A 23,779-nucleotide genomic window follows, 5' to 3' on the forward strand; every position below is an offset into this window, starting at 1 on the left:
TTTTTTCCATCGAACCAGCTCCAGCGAACATGAGCGAAAAAATGAGAATATACCAGATACCAATACCCTAAAGCAGACAAAATGTCACTTTCTTCTGTTGGCGGGAATCGAAAATGACAAAAAAGCGCTTTTTTTTGTTTTGGGCGGGATCGGGTCGGGTCGGAATACATGAAAAAACTTATTTTTAAGCTGTAAAGCCATGTGGAATCGCATTCCACGTGGCAAATTTTTATTCGGTACCGCATGTAAGGCTTCATGCGGTGCACGTACCGAATAAAAATTCCCCAAATAGACCCTCAATATAAATGTTTACTATTTGCTTAAACATGATTTGGTTTATTTAAATGCATTATCTTGAGGGAAAGATTGACAAACTTTCAATTTCTCTGGAAATTCTTGAACCAATTGAAGTTTTTGTTTTATAAAGGGGTAGAATGATCATTTTTTTCAGAAACAGCTGCCCCACAGCTGTTTTCATACAGCTGCACCAGACAAACAACCAGCTTCCCCACAGCAGCTAAGAAACTAAAAAACTGTAGCTAAACCAAACAGAATCAAAATGGATCTGAGAGCCCCAAGATCACTCTTTTTCCCCTATACGGTGCAAGTTTTGTTGCTCTCCATCTTTTTTTTATTGAGTGTGATTTATTAGACAAATTCGAATTGAACAAGATTTGAATTTTATGTAATGTAGCCGAACACAGCCTAAATATTGGGAAAAAAAATACCGCCGGGCCTGTCAGGGGTGACTTATTACATATCCCGGCGCACTACAATCATTATCAAAGTTCTTGTAATTTTCAGAAACAATCGGAGCTACCAAGCTAATTTTACTTTTGTCTGCAACTAAAAAACCGCAGCACATGCTGTTTGATTTTTTATTCTCGCTCTCTCATTTCAGTTGTTAGCTGCTCCGCTCGTTGAGAGTTATGGCGGTCGAAGAAGAATATCCAAATCCGAAACCCTCCTCCATCTCCCTCCCTATGGAAGAAGACGCCCCATCGGCTCTGCTTTCTTCCTATCTCGGTCTCAGCTTTTCGGTTTTCCTTGCTTTACTTCCCCGCTCCTCGCTCTCACATGTTTTCTCCCTTCAGTCTCGCAACCGAATCCTCTCCCTCAGGCTCTTCCATGCCGAGGAGCAGCTCCGCCAGATTCGCTCCCGTCGGAAGGAGGACTCCAAAGCCAACGCCCGCGTTGCGGAGATCTTCTCTAGCAACCGTCAAGCATGGCAGCTGGAGGAGAAGCGCCTCCTCCAGCAGATCGAAGCCGCAGCTGACGAGATCGCCACACTCCGCTCGCAACTCAGTGAGAAGGAACGCTCGGAAGCCGAGCTTCGGTGCTCCGTCGAGAAGCTTCAGCGGGACTTGGCTGAGCGGGACGAGATGATTGATTTCATGTCAAGGAGGGCGGAGCCGGCAGAAGGAGAGGAGGATGGGATGAGGAAGAAAGAAGTGGAAAAGGTTTTGGGCGACGATGAGGAGGATGAGGGCGGTTGTGGCGATGACTATTCGTGGATGGGGAGGATTAGGACTCCGAAGGGGATAGATCCGGTATTTGACGCATGTTTTGTTGAGCGGAGCGACGACATCGACAAAATGGCGATGTTGTACTGCCGGGAAAATGGGTTTGGACAAGATTCCTTGCCGCCTTCAGAAATTTCGAAGCGGTGGATGGAGAGCCCGAAGGGAGCATGGCAGGTTAGGATTTTTGGAGGTTTCCCTCATACTGAAGTTTCTGAAATCGATTTTTGGAGGTTTTCCGTTTTACTAAAGTTTCTGAAATCGTTCGCTTATTATGTATATCTCGTGCATTGTGTCGATATTAGGACAATTTACTTGCTTTCTTTTAAATCTTACGTTCCCTGGATTCCGTTTTTCATGAGTAGAGTCCAATTTAATGCAGAGTATCCGTGACTACTGAAACAGTAATTTATAATCTCTTCCTATATTTGCTTCTTTTTTATCTTCCCCTTATTTTAAATGTTGGACAATTTGCCTCCGCCTGCCGAAATCGATCGTTTATCATGTATATCTTATGCCGTGTAGCCGTAATGTTGAATTTCTCAATCTTATCTTTTCGTTTTTTATGAGTAGTTAGATTTTATGTAGAGCAAACGTGATTACTGACGATTTTATTAAACTTCAGGTTGCATTTATGAACCCCATCTTCTCTTACTATTTATGGTTTCCCCGCACCACAAAATAATTTTTTTATAAAAAAGGTGAAAAGAAAGACAATTGAAAAACATCAAATGCTGGTGGATTTTTCATGCTTATTTCCGGCTAGGCAGATGCAGTTCTCAAGGAATTTGTAAACTATTCTAAAATTTTTCTTATAGTTGTGATAACCGATCTAGCTCTGTAAGGAAATTTTGGCATCCCTCTTAAACTTTGGTGGAGAAGCTGGTCTATTTCTTTCAGAAAGCAAACAATGTTTCCGTCGAGGACTTCCGATTTCCTAGGCTGTTCCGAGAAGCAAAATTTCACGAATTTACACATTTTTAGTGAGAAATAGATGAAGACTTGATAGAACCTCACTCTTAAGTGGCATGCTGCACCTTAAACTGTTTGTGGCAAAAATTGGGAAAGGGTGAGTGGGATGCCATCCTTAAGTAATAAGTGATGTATCATAGTTTAAACTGATTATAGTGAAAGGCAAGCGATGATTGATTAAATCTAAATCTTGAATTAAATTCACTGCGTGAAACTTCGGGACTTTCAGTAGGAAGATAAAATGAATTGCTGGATATGATGATTAAATGAAAAAGTAAATATTGATAGTTTGCAAGATTTTGGGAATGAAATAATATGAAGTTATTGGGGAAGATTATAACTTATTATATGTTTGAAATCATATTATTAAGATGATAGGATTTCAGTTGGAATTTTAGTGGATAGGGATTTGAAAGATAAAATTATTAAGTTGAATAATGTTAATGATAAATTGATTATTATCAAGATAATTGTTGTTGAGGATATTTAAATGTGATAAGTGATTATGCTTCTCAATTTCTATCAAAAGATAGTTTAAAATATCAATTTTAAGTAGAGATGAATGATTATTCTACTAGCAAAACTTGTAATATAACTTTCTTATGCTATACAAGATATTTGTCTCCAGAAAATTTAAAATTAATTATAGCAGTTTTCCCTACTCTAATAACTTTTCTTTTAGTAAATTTGTAAAGTAACTTCTCAATGAAAGTTGGAGAAGATATTTTGTCTCTAGAAAAAAAATGTAATGATTTATTAGTTATTTTCTATCTTTATCACTCTTTTTTCTAGCAAAATTTGTAATCTAACTTTCTTACAAAATAAGACTAGATTTTTTCTTTCTTACAAAATAAGACTAGATTTTTTTTTTTTTTGTCTATAAAGAAATTGAAATATATTGGTTGTTGTAGTACTTGATAGATAAAACAATTCTATTAAACGAGATATCTCGTGACTAAAAGTAGTGTAATAATGATTAGGAAGGATGACTATTTATTAGATGTAATTTAAGTGGGAGTATGGATTTTAGTAGAATGGGTTATGAGCTGATTCATGGATGTTATGGAATAGGAGAGAAACGTAATGATAAAAGCTATACATGATTTTATGGCTGTTTATGATAATGTGAATATGAAAACATACTTTAAAAAAATGAGAACACATAATTACTTACAAAAGTGGAGTCAAAAAATGAAAATGATTTTTTCACCAGAAGAAATGAATAAAATTTAACACAGATTAAAAGATTCTGGGAAAGTGATTGATCACATATCATATGGTAGAAAATATCAATGTATATTTTAAAAGTATGTACAAATTGTTACATTAAATTATTGCTTTCGAATAAGGTGGTGGAATCTAAAATGTCAGGAATTATTAAGCTTTCATGATAGATTGCTAAGGGAATTTGATTGAAATTTTTTGATTGATCTTAACCTAATATGGTATAATAAGATGGCTTTTTTTTAAGATACTTGTAGGAGTTCTATGGGAGTTTGCAAATTTGTCATTTATTGATAATGATATTTGTTGGAATGAGAAGGTATAAAAAAGTTATTAAAAAATAAATATATTTTTAAAGGAGAAAATAATTTGAATACTATCAATACTTATAATTATTGTAACAAAACTAGAAGTTTTGCATAAGCTGTAATGAGCAAAGAGATAATTATAGCTTCTGATGACTTAGATGATAGACTCTGTGCTAAGAAAGGATAAAAAGAGAGATATAAAATAATCAATACAAGAGAGAAGAAAACTAGAGCCTTTGATTAAGTTAGATGCATGAGAAGTGAGATAAATTATATTGAATAAAAATCATCAAGGAAAGTTGAAAATACTATTTTAAGAAATTATTAAAGGAGAGTTTTAGGGAAGAAATTATTTTGGAAGAGCATAATGAGCAATATAATGAAGTAATATTATTGATTGATAAAAAATTGAAGTTAGCTTTAAAGATTATTTATAAAGGTAAGATTTTAGTTCTAAATGCGATATTTATTAAGATTAAGAGGGTTATAGGAGATACTATTGTGGTTTAGTTATTAAATCTTTGGAGGATGCCATTGATTATAGAAGTGGTATTATAATATTAATGTTAAAAAATAAAGAAAATTCTTGATGCTATGCTAGCTATAGAAGAATCAAGCTTATTAGCCATACAATTAATTTTTGATGGAGAGTACTAGAATTTATGCTAAATAATTACATCAGTTTGAAGAATCAAATTTATTTTATGCCAACAAGATCAATGTGATTGTTGTATTAAGAGATACAATTAAAAAGCATAAAAAAGAAGGGAAGAATCAAGTGGAAGTTTTGTCTGTTACTTTCTCCCTCGAGAGCAAATTAGCTCACCAATTCCTACACACTCGCCCACTCCTGCTCTTGGTCGCGTATGAAGCCCATGGTCTACACCCCCTCCGTCGCAAGTGTCACACAAAACCACTGGCTATGTAGAACTTGCTCCACGCCACTGCCTCGATCCCGCTATTCCTTGCCTTCCCAGTTGTCTCCCGTGATCTTGTCATTGCCTGTTCAGTTAGATCTAATTGCAAGTGTCACGACACATTCCTGTTGTTGCCTTCCCAGATAGCTCTAATCATGATTGCATCGCGAGAGTCACGCCGCATTCTCGTTGTTATCTTCTCAATTAGCTCTAATCAGGATTGCTTCGCTAGGACGAAGCATAAGGAAGAGAAGACGGGAGTTTAGGGTCTTTGTGCGCTCGAATCGAGCAGCCGATGGTGGATTGGGCGTAATCTTTAGTGTCTTTGGAAGTCGCGATCTTCAACTTTTTTGGAAGCTGCGATCTTCCTTGTTATATGGGAGCTTCGACTCTTTATACACAATTCTAGCTGACGGCTCTCTAGGTAGCTCTAATACCAAATTAAAATAGTTGTTTTAGAAAAATCACATCTATTCATTAAAGACTTGGGCTTATATATGAGAAAATTTTGCATACGTCGTCCGTACGCTAGCTACATGCAAACGACGGATGCTATACACCGGTGAGGTGTTTTTTTTCGTGCTATACCGCGTCAGTTGTTCGTACGTATTTCATGTACGGACGACTTACGCAAAATTTCCCCTTATAGAGAGCCTTATATTTTTCTTTACAAATAAATCCGCAAACTTTTCTATATTTTCTATTTACAAAGAGGACGCTAAATTATATACAGTTCTCAACAAGAAAGAATGTGATTTGAGTACTACGAGATTTGGTTTTTTTATGAAGGCACAAGAGGTGTGTTTAAATTGTGTTGATATTTTTTTAATACATGTATGACAAAGCACCAACCATTATCAATATGTTTTATATACATATGGAATGATCAGTGTTTTCAATTACATCAAACTTACATGATGATTCTTATATCTTTTTGCATTTTCTATGATGATGCTTATAAAAAATATTGAAAATGAGGCTTTTGGTGCGTCTTTTTATTTGGCATAAATGATGTGGTTGTAATTATTGAGGCAATTATTGAAAAAAAAATAGAACATTGATTAAAAGACAATGTTCTGCAGTAGGTGTGATATTAATATCAATTAGAATTATTAGACGATAAAATAAAACCTAGGAATTAGGTTAAGGTACTTTAGATCTATTGTATAGAATAATGGAGATATAAATGAGGATAGAAACGTATGACTTCTAGAGTTATGGTTAGATTGTTAAAAAAGAAAAGTGCCTCAAATTTTTATTTGACAAGAAGATATTTTATGAAATTGTAATCAGGCTGATGATTTTGTATAGATTCTAATGTGGACACTATAGATGTCATTGATATTTAAGTTGAGCATAACATCAATGAGAATCTCAAGCTATATGTGCCAAAATTAGGAAAAGTAAATCAATCAATGATATATTAGAGAAGTGATTTGGAGTGATTCTATTGAATTTAAGGTAATGTAAAACCGATATAGGTTGTTTCAGCCTGTACAATGAATGTTAAACTATTCAACCATTATGAAAGTAGATAAAATTACTATTGGATGAATAGGAGGGGAAAGGGTAGATCTAAGGTAATGTTGATTGAAGTTATTCAAATGATTTGGCAAGAAAATGATTGATTTCTCAAACAACACTTGACAAACATAAATTTAAAAATTAAATTCATAACATCGACCCAATTAATTGGGATAAGACGTTATGATTGGATGATTTTAGTTGAAATAGGCATTGTAACCTGATTAGTCTTTTTGTATTCAGGATAAGCCTTAAAGGTCAAGACTAACTGAATTTAATTTTGTGAGGAAAGATTCATGTACAAATAATTGCAAGTTGAACATATAAGCAGAAGTATATGAAATAGTTTCCAAAATCAATAGATCCCTTAATGAAAAGATAATGATAAAGAAATGAAAGAAATAATTACGTAGCAATGAATACCTAAAACCTAATAGAAGTTTCAATAAAGAATTACAAATTAAACTGTTGTGATGTCTTGAAATAGAAAATAATCGATCGATGAAGCGAAAAATAGAACAAGAAAAATTTCACACCAAAAAACAACATACAGATTTATGTGGTTCGGCAAATTGCCTATGTCCACGGAGTTGCAGAGGGTTTTACTACTTGAGGAATTTACATCAGTCGATCACTTTGACTTACAAGAGGAATCTCTCACTTCGTTGCTCTCTTTTCTTCTCTCTTTGTTCTTCACTCTCTACACCGAGATACGTCGAGAAACTCCACACCAAGATACTTCGAAGAAGATAAACTTAAAAGAGAAATAAACCTAATTTTTTTTCAGCCACAAGCCATCAAGAAGAAGCTAGGGGAGAACAATCTTTTTCTTTTTCCTTCACCACAAGGAACTACTTCTTGCACTTCTCTTCCTCTGTTCCAAGAAAACCTGAAGAAGAAACCAAAATCGTGACTTCTGAAAACTTAAGGAGAGCTCTTCTGTTCGCAACTTAAAGGAGACGGAAGGCGGCGTCGTTTCGTGATCCTGGAGGCGGGAGCAGCGGTTATCACGAAACAGTGAAGGGTCGCGACTTTTAGCGATCGAAGTGGGAGGCGGGAGCGGGAGCTGTTTGTGGGAGGTTTGATCGCGACGTTTCGCGATTGGGGGAGCGAAAGGCGGGAGCGGGAAGCATAGGCGAAAAATACTATCGGGCTCCAGCGCTAACAATCTCCCACTTGGAGACCGATACACAGACAACAACATCTCTTTCCTCAAACTAATATCCTCCACCAGCGGTGTCGTCTTTTTCTTTAAACAGGAATCTTCCACCTCTACAACTCAAAACCTCTGTCTTCACTCCAGAAGACCAACTAAAGTCTCCAGAAGACCAACTACCAGAAGACCAACTAAAGTTGTGCACAACTTCAATTTCTCAAGAGTAACACCCTCAGTCAACATATCAGCATGGTCAACATAGATTTCCACCTCCAAGTTATTTCCTAGATTACTCTTGTCTTTGCTTATAACTCCCACTACATGGGCAATATTCTGCCTCTGCTAAAAGTCTTTTTCAACAAGTCTAGCCTTATAACTCTTACTGTCATCAAGCTCAATTTTCACTTGGTACATTCACTTGTTGTGTAATGTCTTCTTCCCTGGTTGAAGTTCTGTCAGCTCCCACTTGCTCGAACTTTTATCTTATATCCACTTGTTGTGTAATGCCTTCATCTCTGGTGGAAGTTCTGCCAGCTCCCACTTGCTCGAACTTTCATCTTGTAAGATTTCTTCATAGCTCTGTGGTTCTCTGTCTGTGGAACAATAAGATTTTTTCATAACTCTGTGGTTCACTTCCATCATCAACAAAACTCTGAACTGTCAGCAATAGTGCATCTTGTACTTCTTCAGATACTACATTTGCGCTATCATTCTTCATATTTTTAAGATTCCTGCAGTTCCTTTTTATGTGGTCAGTCTTGCCACAATTCCAACAGGTTGTTTGTTGATCAGACTTTAATTTTGATCTCCTTTTATTTGAGTTTTTTTCCTATCATTTTTCCCTCTGAAGTCAACATTCAGTGCTGAACTCGAACTTGAGATCTCGTCAGAATCTCATGCACACAAATCAAATCACGAATATCATCACATTTTAGTTTAGATTTACCTGCAGAACTGCTAATTGTCATTCTCATGGTTTCCCAACTATTTGACAACGATGCCAACAATATCAGCGCGCGTATCTTATCATCAAAATTAATTTCAACAGACGACAATTGATTCTTAATAGTATTGAAATCATTCAGGTGTTTCCGCTATCTTCAAGTTGAATAACTTATTCATCAAGTACATCTTGTTATTTGTTGATGACTTTTCATACATATCTGAGAAGGCTGCTATGAGATTTGCAGTTGTCCTTTCCTTGACGACGTTGTGTGCAACGGACCTCGATAGGTTCAATCGAATAACCTCCCAGAACTTGTTGATCCAACAAGTTTTATTCAGTCTCATCCATCATTTCAGGTCTTTTCCCCAATAACGGAAGATTAAATTTCTTCTCATAAAGGTAATTCTTTATTGCATTCTCCAATAACCAAAATCTGTGTCATCAAACTTCACAATTCCTGAAACCTTCACTTTATATGCAACCATCATTCTTCCTCAGATTTGAACAAAACTCTGATACCAGTTGTTTTGGTGTCTTGAAATAGAAAACAATCGATCGACGAAGTGAAAAATAGAACGAGAAAAATTTCACTAGAAAAGAACACACAAATTTATGTGGTTCGGCAAATTGCCAACGTCCACGGAGTTGTAGAGGATTTTATTATTTGAGGAATTTACACCAGTAATCAACTCGACTTACAAGAAGAATCTTTCACTTCGTTGCTCTCTTTTTCTCTCTCTATTCTTCTCTCTCTACACCGAGATATACCAAAAAAACTCTACACTGAGATACACCGAAGAAGATAAACTTACAAGAGAATAAACTCAATTTCTCTTCAGCCACAAGCCACCAAGAAGAAGCCAAGGGAGAACAATCTTCTTCTTCTTCTTTTTTCTTCCTTCACCGTAAGGAACTACTTCTTGCACTTCTTTTCCTCTGTCTCGAGAAAACCCGAAGAAGAACACCAAAGTCGTTACTTCTAAAAACTTAAGGAGAGTTCTTTTGTTCGCAACTTAAAGGAGACAGAATGCGACGTTTCGCGATCTTGGAGGCGGGAGCAGCGGTTATCGCGAAACAGTGAAGGATTGCGACTTTTCGTGATCGGAGCGGGAGGCTAGATCGCAACGTTTCCCAATCGGGGGAGCGAAAGGCGGGAGCGGGAAGCATAGGTGAAAAATCCTATCGGGCTCCAACGCTAACATAAACTAACTCTTAATTTGATGAAATAACTATTATTGAAATCTCTGCTCCTACTATGAATATCCACTAATATGAAAAAGCTACTTTTCACTTTATTGTCATCTTTTTTCCTTACCTGAAGGTTCTTACAGAGAGGTGGTGGTCATCTATCTATGAGAAGACATGTATAAGATGCTCAAATAGGGGATGAACAGTGCCTATCAATGGTGGGAGACACTATAGGCATCGTCAATTGCGTCAATGGAGAGCATTGATAGAGACACCAATAAAAATTGAGAAGAGATTGTAGCGGTGAGCATATGTGTGAGGCAAAAGAGAAACTATTCCAGTGGTTGACAATGGAGATTAGTAATAAGCAAAATCTGGTAAAGTGCGGCCACAAGAGGAAAGGGACATGGTTGTAGTAGAGTGTACATCAATTGTAAGTGCAAATGATGTGGAGTGCAAAGGCGGGTAACATATGTCAGTCATTGTGAAGGGGGCCGATGACGTATTAAAGTTGACGAGATTTCATCAAGTAAAAAGAAACCATGGAATGGGAGCTCCACTCAACATTAATGATTACGATGAGGTGAAAGAGTCAAAGATTTAGGATCCTTCTCTTTGATGAGGTGCTTGGTGTCATGCATCTTAGCAAAGAGATTGGCATTGGAATGGAGGAGTGAAGCTCGGAGGTCAAAGTAAGAACATGTTGACAACAAAGTGGCACTTGGTCACAAGCACAATGACATGGAAGAGGAGGGAGATCATATTGTTAAGAATAATTCATGGTTACTAAAACTTCCCTGGTTGATATTATTTCTTGCTATAGAATTTGTTTCCATTGCTTCTTAACTGCTCGCAAATACTTGTGGCTTCCTAATTAAAGAAAGATCATTATATGCCTTTTTTTCCCCTTGCCTCCCCCAACTCGCCTATCTTTCTCAATTTATCTTCCGTACATAATTGTAATTGTCTGTTAAACTTGCCTCTTTAACTTGCTAATCATAACTTTTGTATGAATGCAATCTCTGTAGGATACCCATTTTGATTCTCATGATTCAACGTACGTTACGAAGCATTTTGTATCAAGGTATCTGACTAAAGAACCGAAGAAATGGTCTGGATGCTCGCAGCCTTGCAGGATAATAATCTCTCTTAATTAATTGTCTCATTTTCAGGAGGGAGTATCCATGGAAAGTAAGCAGCGATGCTGCAGGTGTTTCTTCCAAGCTGAAATTACTGGAGCAAGGCTTGAGTAATCTAGAGAATGTTGAAGAAGGGGAACTGTCAAAAGTTTCCTTGTTGAGAAAACAAGCAAAGCGTTACCAATCTCTAGCTGGAAAGATTGATGATTTGTGCAGGAAAATGGTAAACTCGATCATCACGCCAAATCACTAATATATATATTTTTTAATTTTGGCTTATTTATTCAAAATAGTTGGCCCCTACATTTACTTATAATTCTCAAAGCGAATCAGTTCACTGTTTTAATTATGATCGAGATAAAAAAACTTTTGTTTTGGTTTCATTGACTCAGCAACTAAGTGAGAGCTGTGAGGCAAGTATGAGCCCAGATTTCTGGACCCAGCGGCAAACCGAGTTCCTTGTTGAAGCATTTATGCTGCAGCACAGAGCCACTGAGACGAGGCAGAAACTAAACACCCTTCAGACTGAACTGGTCGGCCAGACCAAGGTGGCAAGGAGGAGGTCTCTGGATTCCATTAGGAGCAATTTGAAAGAGATTCAGAGGAATCTTGAGATCTGGTTGGCGAGGATAATGGGTGACCTGGAAGGCATTCTCGCCAGAGATGGTAACTCACGTGTAAGAGATTACTATATTTCTCGATACCCTTTTGTCAGATAACCTTTATGAGTCGATCATTAATAATATTTTGCTGCATAATTTTGCACTTTGTCTTTTGTTTCTTTTTTCTATTATTATTTTTCATGCATTCTTATATCAGAACAAACTTTACTATAAGAGATTAATAATATTTTTCAATTACCTAATTACCTTTATGGTTCATTGATATTGATATATATATATATATTTTTCATGCATTCTTAATTTTGGACAATTTTTTTTTCCATGCATTCTTATAAGAGATTACTATATTTCTTGATATCCTTGTCAGATGAATGGTCTTTCATTTTGAAGGAGATTGCATCATTGATTTTTCTCTTAATGGAAGTGGAAATTTTTATATTTAATCACTTTTCTTAATGAGGAGAATTTTTTTTTTAGTAGTTAAGGCTAGTGTGAATGCAATGAATGCTTAGGCCTTGTTTGAAAACAATTTTGTTTTTTTTTATTTTTAATTTTTAATTTTATTTTATTTATACTTATTTCAAATTAAAACATGTTTGATAATTGTAATTATTTTAAAAAATATTAAAAAATAGGTGTTTTGAGAGTTTTTAAAATCAAGGTGATTTTTTCTATAGAAAAATAGGGATAATTATATAAACATCACCAAAAATATTGTAATTCACAAAATATAATATTTAGGTGGCACGTTTAAAGCTTTTGAGGATTTGATAAAAATGAAAAATACTTGTTGAGCTTTTATCATGAATTTTGATTTTTATGGGGCATTTGAAAAATGAATGGTGTCAAAATTTGTAAAAAGTGATGATTTGTGTGCTATGGATGTGATTGCCCCTAATTAAATTACTTTATTTGTGGGGTAATCATTGATCAAGACACCAATCATAGTCATTATTCATGTAGCACCTTCACGTCTGGTCATTTGAAAACCTCTATCAAATAAATTAACATTAAATCTATAAAGTTCGGCTTAAATAACAAATCAAGTATTAACAAGAAATATTTAAATAAGTTAAAAACTACAATACACAGCAACATTTAACAACTTCGACAGCAACCATCCAACCAATCACAAAATAATTATTATCATTATTATCATAACAAGTCTTACGTAAGGACACAACCATAACAACAAACCAGCCTAAGAATAAATATAGGAAAATTTACAAACACAGCACCCAATTCTCACGTATTTTCCCATCTCACATCTCACACCTAAAGGATCATATTTATGTACATCACACTTCTATGCTTTAGAACAATGCATGATTTAAAAAATATAAGTGTTATTTTTGATGTAATATTAAAATTTGAGTGGTATGTGTGTAAATATGTAAGGTTACTTATGAGACATTTAAATACATAAGAATTGTGTGATGGGGGTATGAAAATGGCCCAATAATATAACCTAATTTACCATATCAAATTAGTAACAGCAAATCATTTCTCTGCATGAACAACGTGTTAGCGGTAGGTACCCATATCAATATCAAACACAGCAGATCCAAAAAATAAAATAATTCAGCACTCTTAATTCAAGAAAATACATAGATTTCTTAAAGCAGAAACAAAGCCGAATTAATTTAGATGAAAAGAGCAACAGTCATCCATCCATTCCAAAACAAATACGTTCCCTTGAAACAAAGACAACATAGTCAAAAACACAAATAAGCTGAAAACTAACCAAAGCCTCTGGCTATGATTGGCTAACAGTTTCACTTCTTCTCCTCTTTCTCTGCTTCTGCAGCCTTCTTCAGCCTGGCACCAACCTGCCTAGCATTCATTCTCTCCACCCGAAGCTTCCCATAAGCCTTAAATGCCTTCATCTCCTCAGTAACCTTCACCAACTCAACTGAAGGCTTCCTGTGGACAATAGGTAAGTAGTCACCCTTCACCTGGGTCGCCGTTGTAAGTTCCTCCGGTGCAGAATCCCCAGCCTTAAACTTGCGAGCACGCCGAGGGAAGATAACCAGCTTCGCCTTGTATGTCTTCAGCCTCTGAACATTGGCTTGGAGACCTTCCAGCGAGCGATTCTTCCGACGATGATCCACTGCAATGCCAATTGTGGGAGCAAGCTTCTTTGGAATTCCTGCAGCCTAAGAAATATACCAAAAATATTGCACTCATTGTCAACATCTGCCCAAATTGGATATAATAATACAACGGAAGTAAATATAATTGGCATGCGTCTAAACAAAATACAACGGAAGCCCAAATTGGATAAAAGATATAGTAGTTTTTATAGTAGCAAGCATATGCATAAATTATAAAGCTACATGAAGACAGTCAAATGAAGGCCTAAGAAGCAATAAAAATACCAAAATAGTAAATATGAGCAACTTTGATAAAATTTTTAAAATTACCTTGAGCTCCTCAAGCGTGAAACCTCTACCAGTTCTAGATTTCATATTATATTTAAGAGTTGGGCACTGGACTATTGGTCGAAGGGGGCCAGATGTCGGGCGGGGAAAGATCTTCACTGCCTTCTTTTGTCTAGCTGCATTACCCAACCAACAGTTTAATCCATAAACAATGAGCAAAAAAAAAAAGAAATATAAGAAGTAAAAAATAATGATCCTTACCAATACGTCTTCTAGTCTTGCGAGCAGGCTGATTGAACCATGTCCTAACATATCTCTGCCAATGTTTTTTGAAGTGGCCATTAGGCACCACATTATTGTGCTTCACCATGATAACAGCTGTAAAATCAATGATAATAATACATTAAAACAAATGTTTACAAGTACCATCAAGTACGAAGGCAATGACTTAAAAGATAAACATATCCCTTCTAATCAATTATGAACTCCTATCAAAAAAAGACAATGACCTCCCACGTTGTACTTTGGGGCATACATTATTTCCCTCTACTATCAAATCATATTTGAAAACTTGTGCAGAGAACATCATTCACCAAAAATATAACAAAAATAACACTTTATAGTAATTCTCAACCCCTCCGAAGAAATCCTCCCAAAGTCTACTCTATAATGATTACATCTCTTCAGGCAGTAAAGCCAAAAAAGACGCCTTAGTTTCAACCACTACTTTCACCATAGTTCCAACCCAAATTATAGAAATGATTTTTTCTTTCAACTGAGGTTCATATTCCTGACAGCGCCTCATCAGTTATAAAAATGTTTACTACTAATACCAATATTTGAATGGGTGTCACTACAAGTTTAAATTCAATTAAGAATCCTACTAGTTTGCATGAGGAATGCTCCATATAAAAACATAACAATTCTCGAAAGTTCACAGCATAGAACCATCAATACTTCCATAATTAATTATATATGATTGAATGTTCCTCAACGGGCTAATTGTTTGATTACCCGAATAAAAAATCAGTAAACAATTGGGAGTGTGAAAACCCTACAGCTATTTTAGTCAATAAGCATATGCAAACCCTCAACGAAAGGAATGCTGAAAGGGCCAAAACTAATTAGTGATGTAAGGAGGTGCTGTTTTTGTTGAAGAAGGAAGTCACTAGGCTTAAGCTCAAGTACTTAATCATTCTGCTCAACTTCAAGGTGAAAGAAAGTGACGCAAGGCAACGCTATCAATTCCCTTTTATTAGTTCGATATCTTGAAGGAATGGCTTATAAAGTGAAAGGGTTTTACCAACATATTATGATGCTGCCCAAAAACTAACCGGGCCAGAGCCAATTGTTGCATTTTTCCACTTTATTAATGTTGAGAATACAAAACCAAGCCAAATGAAGAAGCTCAAATTTGAAATAACCTTTTTATTGAAGATTTGAACGCAAGCACTTATATTTAAGTCATGGAACTAAAAAACATATTTCCTCTGCTTATTATAGTTACCTCGAGATCGGTGCTTCCAACAATCCACAAATCTTGATCATCCATAACACTCAAATCAACAAAGAATTATTGTAGTGTAGCAAATTGTTCAATATATTTACATTCATTTCCCATCTCTCTCTCTGCCTATCTTGAGCCAGAGAATTCAAATATTGAGTGGTGGACTTTAAGATTCTACGGCAGGATGCAATGTAAAAGTCATCCTATTATAACAAAATAAATTCAATGGAGTCATTATTTATAACTTTCCAAAGATTTTCGTTTTTTTTAATTTCATGCCAAACCAAAATTACATCTCATTAATTTATAGGTTGAATCATAATAAATTCAAATATGATGTAATTAATGCACTCCTCCATGTGGCTTAAGAAGATCCCATCAAAGAATAAAAAGTAGTACTTTAAAGAATAATAAGTGTTTGTCGCTTTCTGAATGGATCTGGATAAGAACATCATTTTGGCTCTTTTTCTTTTATTCAGAAAGATGGGTGTCCTTTTTCGGTTTTTCACCACCACAAGGTTGAACACCTTCCAAGGCAACATAGATCTTCCACCATTGAAGAAGCCAGCACCATCAACCACAAAACTCACTTTATGTTTGCTAAGATAGAGTTTAGCACTAAAATCACCAAGAAACAAAATCTTTTCTTCTCAAGCTTGCTTTAAAAAAAACACATTTTCTTTGAGTAACTTTAAAAGTTCACTGCGCGCCGATTTTAAAATTTACAAAGAATTTAGACCAGCACCTTGAAAAAAAACACAAAATTACTATAAAAGAATAGTAAAAAAAAAACTATGCACATGACTGTCTTTGAAAAAAAAAAACTCTCCTCACTCAAAAAAGAGGGTTGGAGAGTAATCCATTAGAGGGGTTCACATAGGAAGAAAATAAACCGAGGGGAAAATGTTAGGGATAAAGAGTTATTGGGTGGTTAACGATAGTACAATTGGATTGTTAATTCGAATGGATATTTTTTGAGAGACTTTAAGTTAAGCAATTGAAAACATCATGATTGTCGCACCTTTCATGAGGAAAAAACATTTTTTTTTTCTTCGCACAAATATCAAACTATAATTAGTTCATATTAAATTAATTTAATAATGACATTCTTATTGTCTATAACCTTTAATTGTGTTACCTGCATACCAAGATGTTGTGTCTTGATATCTAAGAAAGATGAAAAATTTTGTTAGGAGTTTTATTAAAATAAAGATGGGTGGAATGTCTTTAAAAGTATAATCCTTTAACCTGCCGCCACATTGAGTGTCATGTTGCACATGAGATGATTGAGAAGCCTACCAAAGTTAGCTATGAATCATTTTACACATAAATAATTATGTATGTATAAAAATGGGTGGTAAGTCGTTTTTAAGTATAATCATTTGGACCTGCTGCAACATTGAGTGTCATGTTGGACATGAGATGATTGAAAAGCCTACCAAAATTTAGCTAAGATACATTTTATACATACGTAATTATGTATTACAAGAAATTTGGAGTATGATGAAATCACTTACATTGAAATACGTGGAGAGAATAGAGAATATTCCAAGAAGACGAATGCTTGAAATAGTCATGATGGTAATGATGGTTGTCTTCCAATTTTACCAAGATAAACCGACAGAGAAGATCGAGAGAGCTAGATGATATAATTTGCTAAAAAAATGAGATAGTTGACTGAGATGACCAAGAGGATCGATCAATTTGCTTAGCCGACTAAGGTGATCAAGAGGGATGACTAAGATAGCTTGCAAAGTGAATTTACAGAGCAGACTTAGATGATCAAATGAGATAGCTTGACAATAGCATCGAGATAACCAATTGAAAAGACCACAGACTACTTTACTGACTACTTTACTGGGCATAATAAAATGACTCACCAGTAAAGTTATTGCACAATTAGAGGACTTGATGTATACTTCCATAAAGCCTTCTTAAGTATTGGAGATCTTAGAAAGGATATCAAGGTGCTAAACATCATGGATAAATATCGCTCAAGAACAATAGGCTGTTGATAAGCATTATGGTATAAAAGGATTAAGATGGTGAAATACATGCTTCAATGTGATTTTGTCCGTTTCTATGAACTCATCATCTTCTAGTTGTGAATTTAGAGCCTAATGAAAGTTATTTTCATCTTCATTGCCCCAATGATAGCACCGCATGTAAGAAGTAAAATTATTCCAAAGACAGAAAAAAAAAACTGGTGAAAGAGTTACTTGTACAGATAATTTCAAAAAGATTGAGAAAGTTCCACATGTGACTAACAAAGAAGCAAACTTAATCAAATACGAAAAAATTCTACTTGATTCCAAATCATTCACTAATACACGAAAGGTATTTTCCATATAAAGATATGATTTAAGTCTGAAAGAAACCAATGCTCCTCTCAATCGACCAATAAGGTATAAATACGCATGATGATTTGGCAAACACCTAGATGAACCCCCAGAAGTATTAAGTGTTATAAACTTACCACATTTTGATCAAGCGTCACTTAATTTAATTAACTAAGTTTGTAATCGAATAAATCATATTTGTGATGTCAACACTTTCAAGGATAGCTTTATATTCAATACAATATTTATAATTAAACAGTATTATTCTTGCATTTACTTCATACCAAATCAAACAATTCCAACGTATTTCAAACACATTATATTTCAATTAAACAGTATTGTTTACACTATACTTCTTTTCAAGCAAACCAAACAACTCCAAAATATATCCAAAAACTAATTCTGTATAGTTCAAGCTATTTAAAAATATCCAATGTTTAAACGAAAATAAAGTAAACTGTGTTTTAACCAACTCCTTGACCTGTCTATAAAAGAGTCGAACATGAGCGAGCCAAGGCCTTATTCGTGTTCGGCTCGTTCGATTTAAAAGCTGTTTGAAGTAGGCTGTGTTCGAAATTGTTGGTGCAGAGTATGTTCGTGTTTGGTTTGAATTAAGATAGATTTGTTTGCTTTAGGCTGTTGTTCAGCTCGAAATGATCTATTATAAATTATAAAAATAATATTTTTAGTTATTTATTTGATGAAAACCAGTTCCACAATAGAACCACAAAAACCAGAAAAATCTAGAAATGTAACATCAACACTAAAACTTTGACTCAATAATTTAAGAAGGGATCGAAATAAATCCATTAGAATTGTGTGCTGCGTATGTAAATTTCCCAAAAAAAATAACAGCTCTTAGTGTTAGTTGACAATTGATCCAAGAACCAATATATATATATATATATATATCGCAGTGATACAGAGACCCAGATCTGGGAAGAACATTTGGGTAAAAATATCAGATTTTGAAGAACCTTTGGCTGGTTGGAAACTTGGAATCCACAGAAAAAAAATCGCTAGAAAGAAAAAAAAAAGAAAAAAAAAAACTAAGTTCGCCAAGAACCGTCTTACTTCACAGTGTGATCGGAGGCTGCACAGCCTCTCTTCACCTAACCGAAGCGATAAAATAACATCTCACCTCTTGGGCGAAGCCCTTGGGATGGAAAGGAAAGATTTTCGCAGAATCAAAGTCGCCCTCGCCCCGTTGCCCGTCCGGCCACCTCGCCTCGCCCTCGCCCTCTCGTCCGTTCGCCGCCTTCGCCTCGTGGCCGCAATTCGCAATGCGTTGGTTTAGCTGTTTAGGGTTTTGAAAAATCGTATATATAGAATAACATTGGGGGGTTTTTATATACCTGACACCTAAAACTTTTTCATTTACATATTTCACCGATAAATCTTGAAATTTACATTAAAAGCACTTAAATTTTGTTTAATAGCCCAAAAAATAACCTCATGTTTTAAACATTTCCGTCTATTAACGCCCCTAAAAAAAAATTAATCGGAAACTCTAATTTGAAATCTCCCCTCCGAAGATATAAAAAATATTATATCAGGACATGTCAGGTATCCAAGGACAATCTTTGACCAAATCGTATATTCAGTGGGCCCAAAGGCACTTTGTTATTGGACATCTTATGCATATTTGAATAAGTGTCCAGATGCTATAATTTTTTTAAATTTTCTTTCCATTTTAGGAGTACCATAAAATATCCTTACTTTTTCTCCATCAGTGCTTCCAACATAGATAACAACACTCAATGTTATTCGTTGAAGGAGTATAGTAATAAAACAGTTGTGAGCTCTATCACCAAAGCAGCTAAACAATTTTCAGAATCATCATTTGCATATCATTTCCACAAACATATGTTTGATCACTTTCAGAATCGAGCACCCCTCCTTACGTCATTTTATCCTCTTACTGGTAATCATCCCCAAATCAGGTTTTCCCAGTGAGCATCTAGTTTTTTTTGTAAACTTAAGAGATAAAGAGCAAGAAAATTGCCCCTGCTTAATCAAAGTATATCATTGTTTTGATTTGGCTTTGTATAATTATAAATTGTTCATGTTCGATTGAGCTTGAGTTACTTTTTTCAATGTTTAAACTTGATTTGTTAATGACAAGTGAACAAGTATGTAAAAGAACTAATAAATTAACTTAAAATTCAAAGTAGTTTGTAGATTTTTCATATAAAAAATTTATTAAATAATTTACACTAAATCCTACCAATCAACAAAAATGACGAACTAAAAAATCTTAAATCTCGTTTTCCCTCCATTTTGCCTTAAAATATGGATATTCCCTAAACATGAGAAATGACAATTTTAAACCATACAAAATCTTAAATATGATATCTCTTCTTTTGTGCTTAAATCTCAGATATAGTAAATGCAATTTAAAAGAGGATTTATAGGATTTAAAGAAGTTGAAGTGCGTGAAGTGGAGAGCGAGAGAGGATGAGAAATATATGAGTTAATCAGGTAAGACATCTGAGCAGACTAGAGAGAAGAGATATAACAAATACTAGAGTTTCAAAGATCCTTGCATGCCACAATCTAGTTGTTGTTTTTGTTGCTTGTATGCCGTAGCAACTAAGGGTTTCATATGTTTTAGGAAAAATCGGGAGAGGCGAAACTACAAGAGGCAAGAGAAAAAGTGAGGTTTGTAATTTCACATGTAAGGGGTATTTCAAACATAGCACACAAGTCTTATATAATTTCACATATAACAACTAAAAATTAAGAAAATAAATATATAATTAATAATTAATCTAATTTTTTTTAATATAATATTATATTTATGTTAAGTAAAAATTAAATAAATTCTAGTTAATTAAATTAAATTTATATAATATATCATATACGATATGAGCTATCATCGAGTTTAATATCAAGAATTTAACAAGTTACTTGTTGGACAATAAATTAGTTTGTTTGTCAACATAAATGAACAAGTTTAACTATATTTATATTTAGTACATTCAAACTTAGAGCTTTTAAAAATTGTTCAAGCTTTGTTTATTTACTTATTTGAACGAATATAATTAAGTCTTAATCAAGTTGAGTTTGAGTTATTCATTGAGTGCTTTGGTTCATTTACAGCCACAGGGCAGTTGAAGTCAATGTGGAGGTTGATTTAGGCCAGGGAGTTATTATCGCGAACAGGGGCTTCCATGGGCACTTTCAGCAAAAGGTGACGGGAAAGAGAGGCTATTTTTTGGGCATTAAGAAAATTTAGGTGCTGTATGGGTAAATAGGAAGATTCGTGTGCGAGATATGTAAATAGGAAGATTTGTGTGGGAGATATGTAAACAGGGGCTTCCATGGGCTCTTTCAGCAAATTTTTTGGGTATTAAGAAAATTTAAGATTGCTGACATTTTATGAGATAAAATTAATTTCAGATATTTAAGAATAAAAATATTCAATTTGAATGATTTAATATATTTTTTAATATTATATTTTTCTATTTATTATATCATTAAATTTTAATATAAAAAATGATAGTTATATTATTTTAAATTATTTATTTAATTTGAGACAAAACAAGCCAAACAAGAACGAGCGAAGGGTTGTTCGTGTTCGGCTTGAATAGAAATCGAGCTAGAAAAATTTATTTGTGTTCAACTCGTTTATAAATTATAGATCGAGCTAAAAAAATTTGTTCATGTTTGACTTGTTTATTTCAAACAAAGGCTAATTACCTAGTGAAATATGAGTTATTGCAAACAATCAATTTTTTTTAGAGCCCTTGGGTGATTTAATGATTGACCTTAATTTATTTCAGGAGTTTATCGAAAGTTTAATATTACGAAACCCACAAGTGAAACCTGCTTCGTCTCCAAGTTCATCTGATCCCAGCCGTTTTGCCTTCTTCTTTAAGAAGGGGATCAACCGAGCACTTTCCGGCTAGAGGGGATGCAAGATGGTGTCAAAAGTCGTTCCGGAGATGCTCCAGCCAGTTAAGGAGTGTTGTGCGATTAAATTAGAAGCTACCGAGAGCCTGTACACCGAATTAGAGAGGCAAGGACTGTAAGTCGTCGTGGTGGGAAGGTAGGATGAGATTTATCTGTGGCACAAAACAAATCACAAGATGTTCCAAATAAATGGATGGTCTTATCCTCTTCATCCTCTTCCTCTTATTTATCCTCTTTGTTCACCAAAGCACCGGTGAATTTAGACGATTTTTGAGCCGTCGGTAGCTTCTTGAAATCGAATTAGGGATACAAAAAGTATCCTCCATAACTTCTTGTAAGAGTATCTAACTAGAGCTCTAGGATTTACATTCATTTCACTTCATTTTGGGAAGAAATGATAAATTTCGAGGATTTACATACAAACCACTTAATTTTGTTTTACATTTATGGCACCTTTCTTATGCATGAAATTGTGTATTTCACTTTTTAAAAATTAAAGTTATGATCGTCTTAAGGTATATGTAAGATTTGGGTTGGTGTGAATGTATAAAGCAATATTAGTTTTGCAATAAATAAATACAAAGGATTTGGGTGGTTTATATGCAAGATGCCGAAATAATGTACATTTAAATTTAGGCTTCATGTAGTATTTTTCTTTTTATATGAAAGTTTTGCCAGGTGCGCATGTAAGAAACAATGTATAGCTGTTTAGATATGTAAATGCATAAGAATTGGGTGGTATGTATGTTTATGCATATGTTTATGAACCAAAGTGTTATAACATGTCTTTATGATACCAAATTACATGTAGGGGGTATTCGACTGCAAGCAAGATTTGATATTAGCAGGATTAAATAGATCCGTAAATCTTAAATCGGGTAGATCACCCTCCTCATGGATTCGAAGGCAAAACTCAAAAAATTAAATCCAAAAATTCATAAAACTCCCTTATTTTATTGTTTGGCTATATTTTGTAAATTTGGTGATAAATCCTATTAAAAAGTGCTACCAAACACCTCCTTAGGGAGTGTTCAACTACAACCAACATATATAACTTAAGAAGGATTTAGTTTAAATATGATTTAATTTAAGGGCAAGCCAATTTTTGTGTGGTGCTCTAACATGATATTATCTAATACGCTGGAAAATCACTTATTGTCCATCGCAGGGCGGCTTTCAACTGAAAATTCTATTTCGTACCAATGTCATAAGCCATCACACATGTTTTCCATAATGTTTGAAGCTCATCTATCAAATGTTTGTACGTGTAGATCAGCTTTTCTCTTGGGATTGTCGGCTTGATATGCTCAACTTCAAAAATAAAAAAAAGTGTCATGCATATATCAGGAAGCAAGTTATATGACGTAACAATTACCGGCTAGCATGGGTAGCATGAAGCGGCCCGACTATATAGTATAAACTCGTATGCACATAAGTTAAACTCGAGGTTACATGAATCGAGAACAAATTCAAGATAAGTATGATCGGAATATTTTCAAACTTCTCAACCTCTAGGATGAATCAAAGAATCGAAATCATCTGATTAATTTTGGTGTCATGTCATGTAAGGATATGTACACATAGATGTTAAAAATATTTGAAGATGGTGAATGTGTAGTAAGCACAAAAGACACTTAGGGTTTAGGTTTGTTTAGATTTTTGTTGTTGCTTCTTTTGCTTGGGTTGTACTTGCATTGGTTGCTTGCCCTTATCAAATGTCGAGACATTTCTTGATTTCTTGTCAAATGTCTTTGTAAAATTTGGCTTCTGTCTTTTCCGTAAGACTTAACTGCTTTGCATCTTCTTGGAGGCTTGATGCTTTGCTATCAATCATAAATTATGAATGCCACTAGTCTATGGATGCCCTCAAGAAGTATTTCGATAGCGTGTTGTTCTTGAAATTGTGGTTCACACTTTATACTGAGAATATTTCACCGTTGTTAAGTCAAATGTTTTTCTTTTCAGAAGTGATGGGTATGAATTTAGTAATACCGTCGAAATTAAAGATTAATTTTTCATCGCTATGCCGTGATAAATTAAGACTATATTTGCAACCACAATAAATCATCAATTAGATTGCCTTTTCTTGTATTGATATATATATATATTTCGGCTTGAAT

At 34.6% G+C, this 23,779-nt stretch overlaps 2 protein-coding genes across 2 annotated transcripts; one reads left to right on the plus strand and one right to left on the minus strand.

The window, feature by feature from the left end:
• The first annotated feature begins 770 nt into the window (after positions 1-770).
• Positions 771-11,693, plus strand: LOC110031089. The gene is made up of 4 exons (XM_020734130.1): positions 771-1,697; positions 10,784-10,839; positions 10,928-11,117; positions 11,287-11,693. The coding sequence occupies exons 1-4, from the start codon at positions 930-932 to the stop codon at positions 11,611-11,613; spliced, it is 1,341 nt and encodes a 446-aa protein (XP_020589789.1). The 5' UTR covers positions 771-929; the 3' UTR covers positions 11,614-11,693.
• A 1,448-nt stretch (positions 11,694-13,141) lies between these two features.
• Positions 13,142-19,058, minus strand: LOC110031084 (60S ribosomal protein L13-1-like). Its single transcript, XM_020734125.1, has 4 exons — positions 18,886-19,058; positions 14,160-14,276; positions 13,941-14,074; positions 13,142-13,673 (listed from the first exon to the last, which is right to left on the minus strand). The coding sequence occupies exons 2-4, from the start codon at positions 14,266-14,268 to the stop codon at positions 13,293-13,295; spliced, it is 624 nt and encodes a 207-aa protein (XP_020589784.1). The 5' UTR covers positions 14,269-14,276; positions 18,886-19,058; the 3' UTR covers positions 13,142-13,292.
• Positions 19,059-23,779: the final 4,721 nt, after the last annotated feature.

This window comes from Phalaenopsis equestris, unplaced genomic scaffold (genome assembly GCF_001263595.1).
Source record: "Phalaenopsis equestris unplaced genomic scaffold, ASM126359v1 Scaffold000765, whole genome shotgun sequence".
Classification (NCBI taxonomy): Eukaryota; Viridiplantae; Streptophyta; class Magnoliopsida; order Asparagales; family Orchidaceae; genus Phalaenopsis; species Phalaenopsis equestris.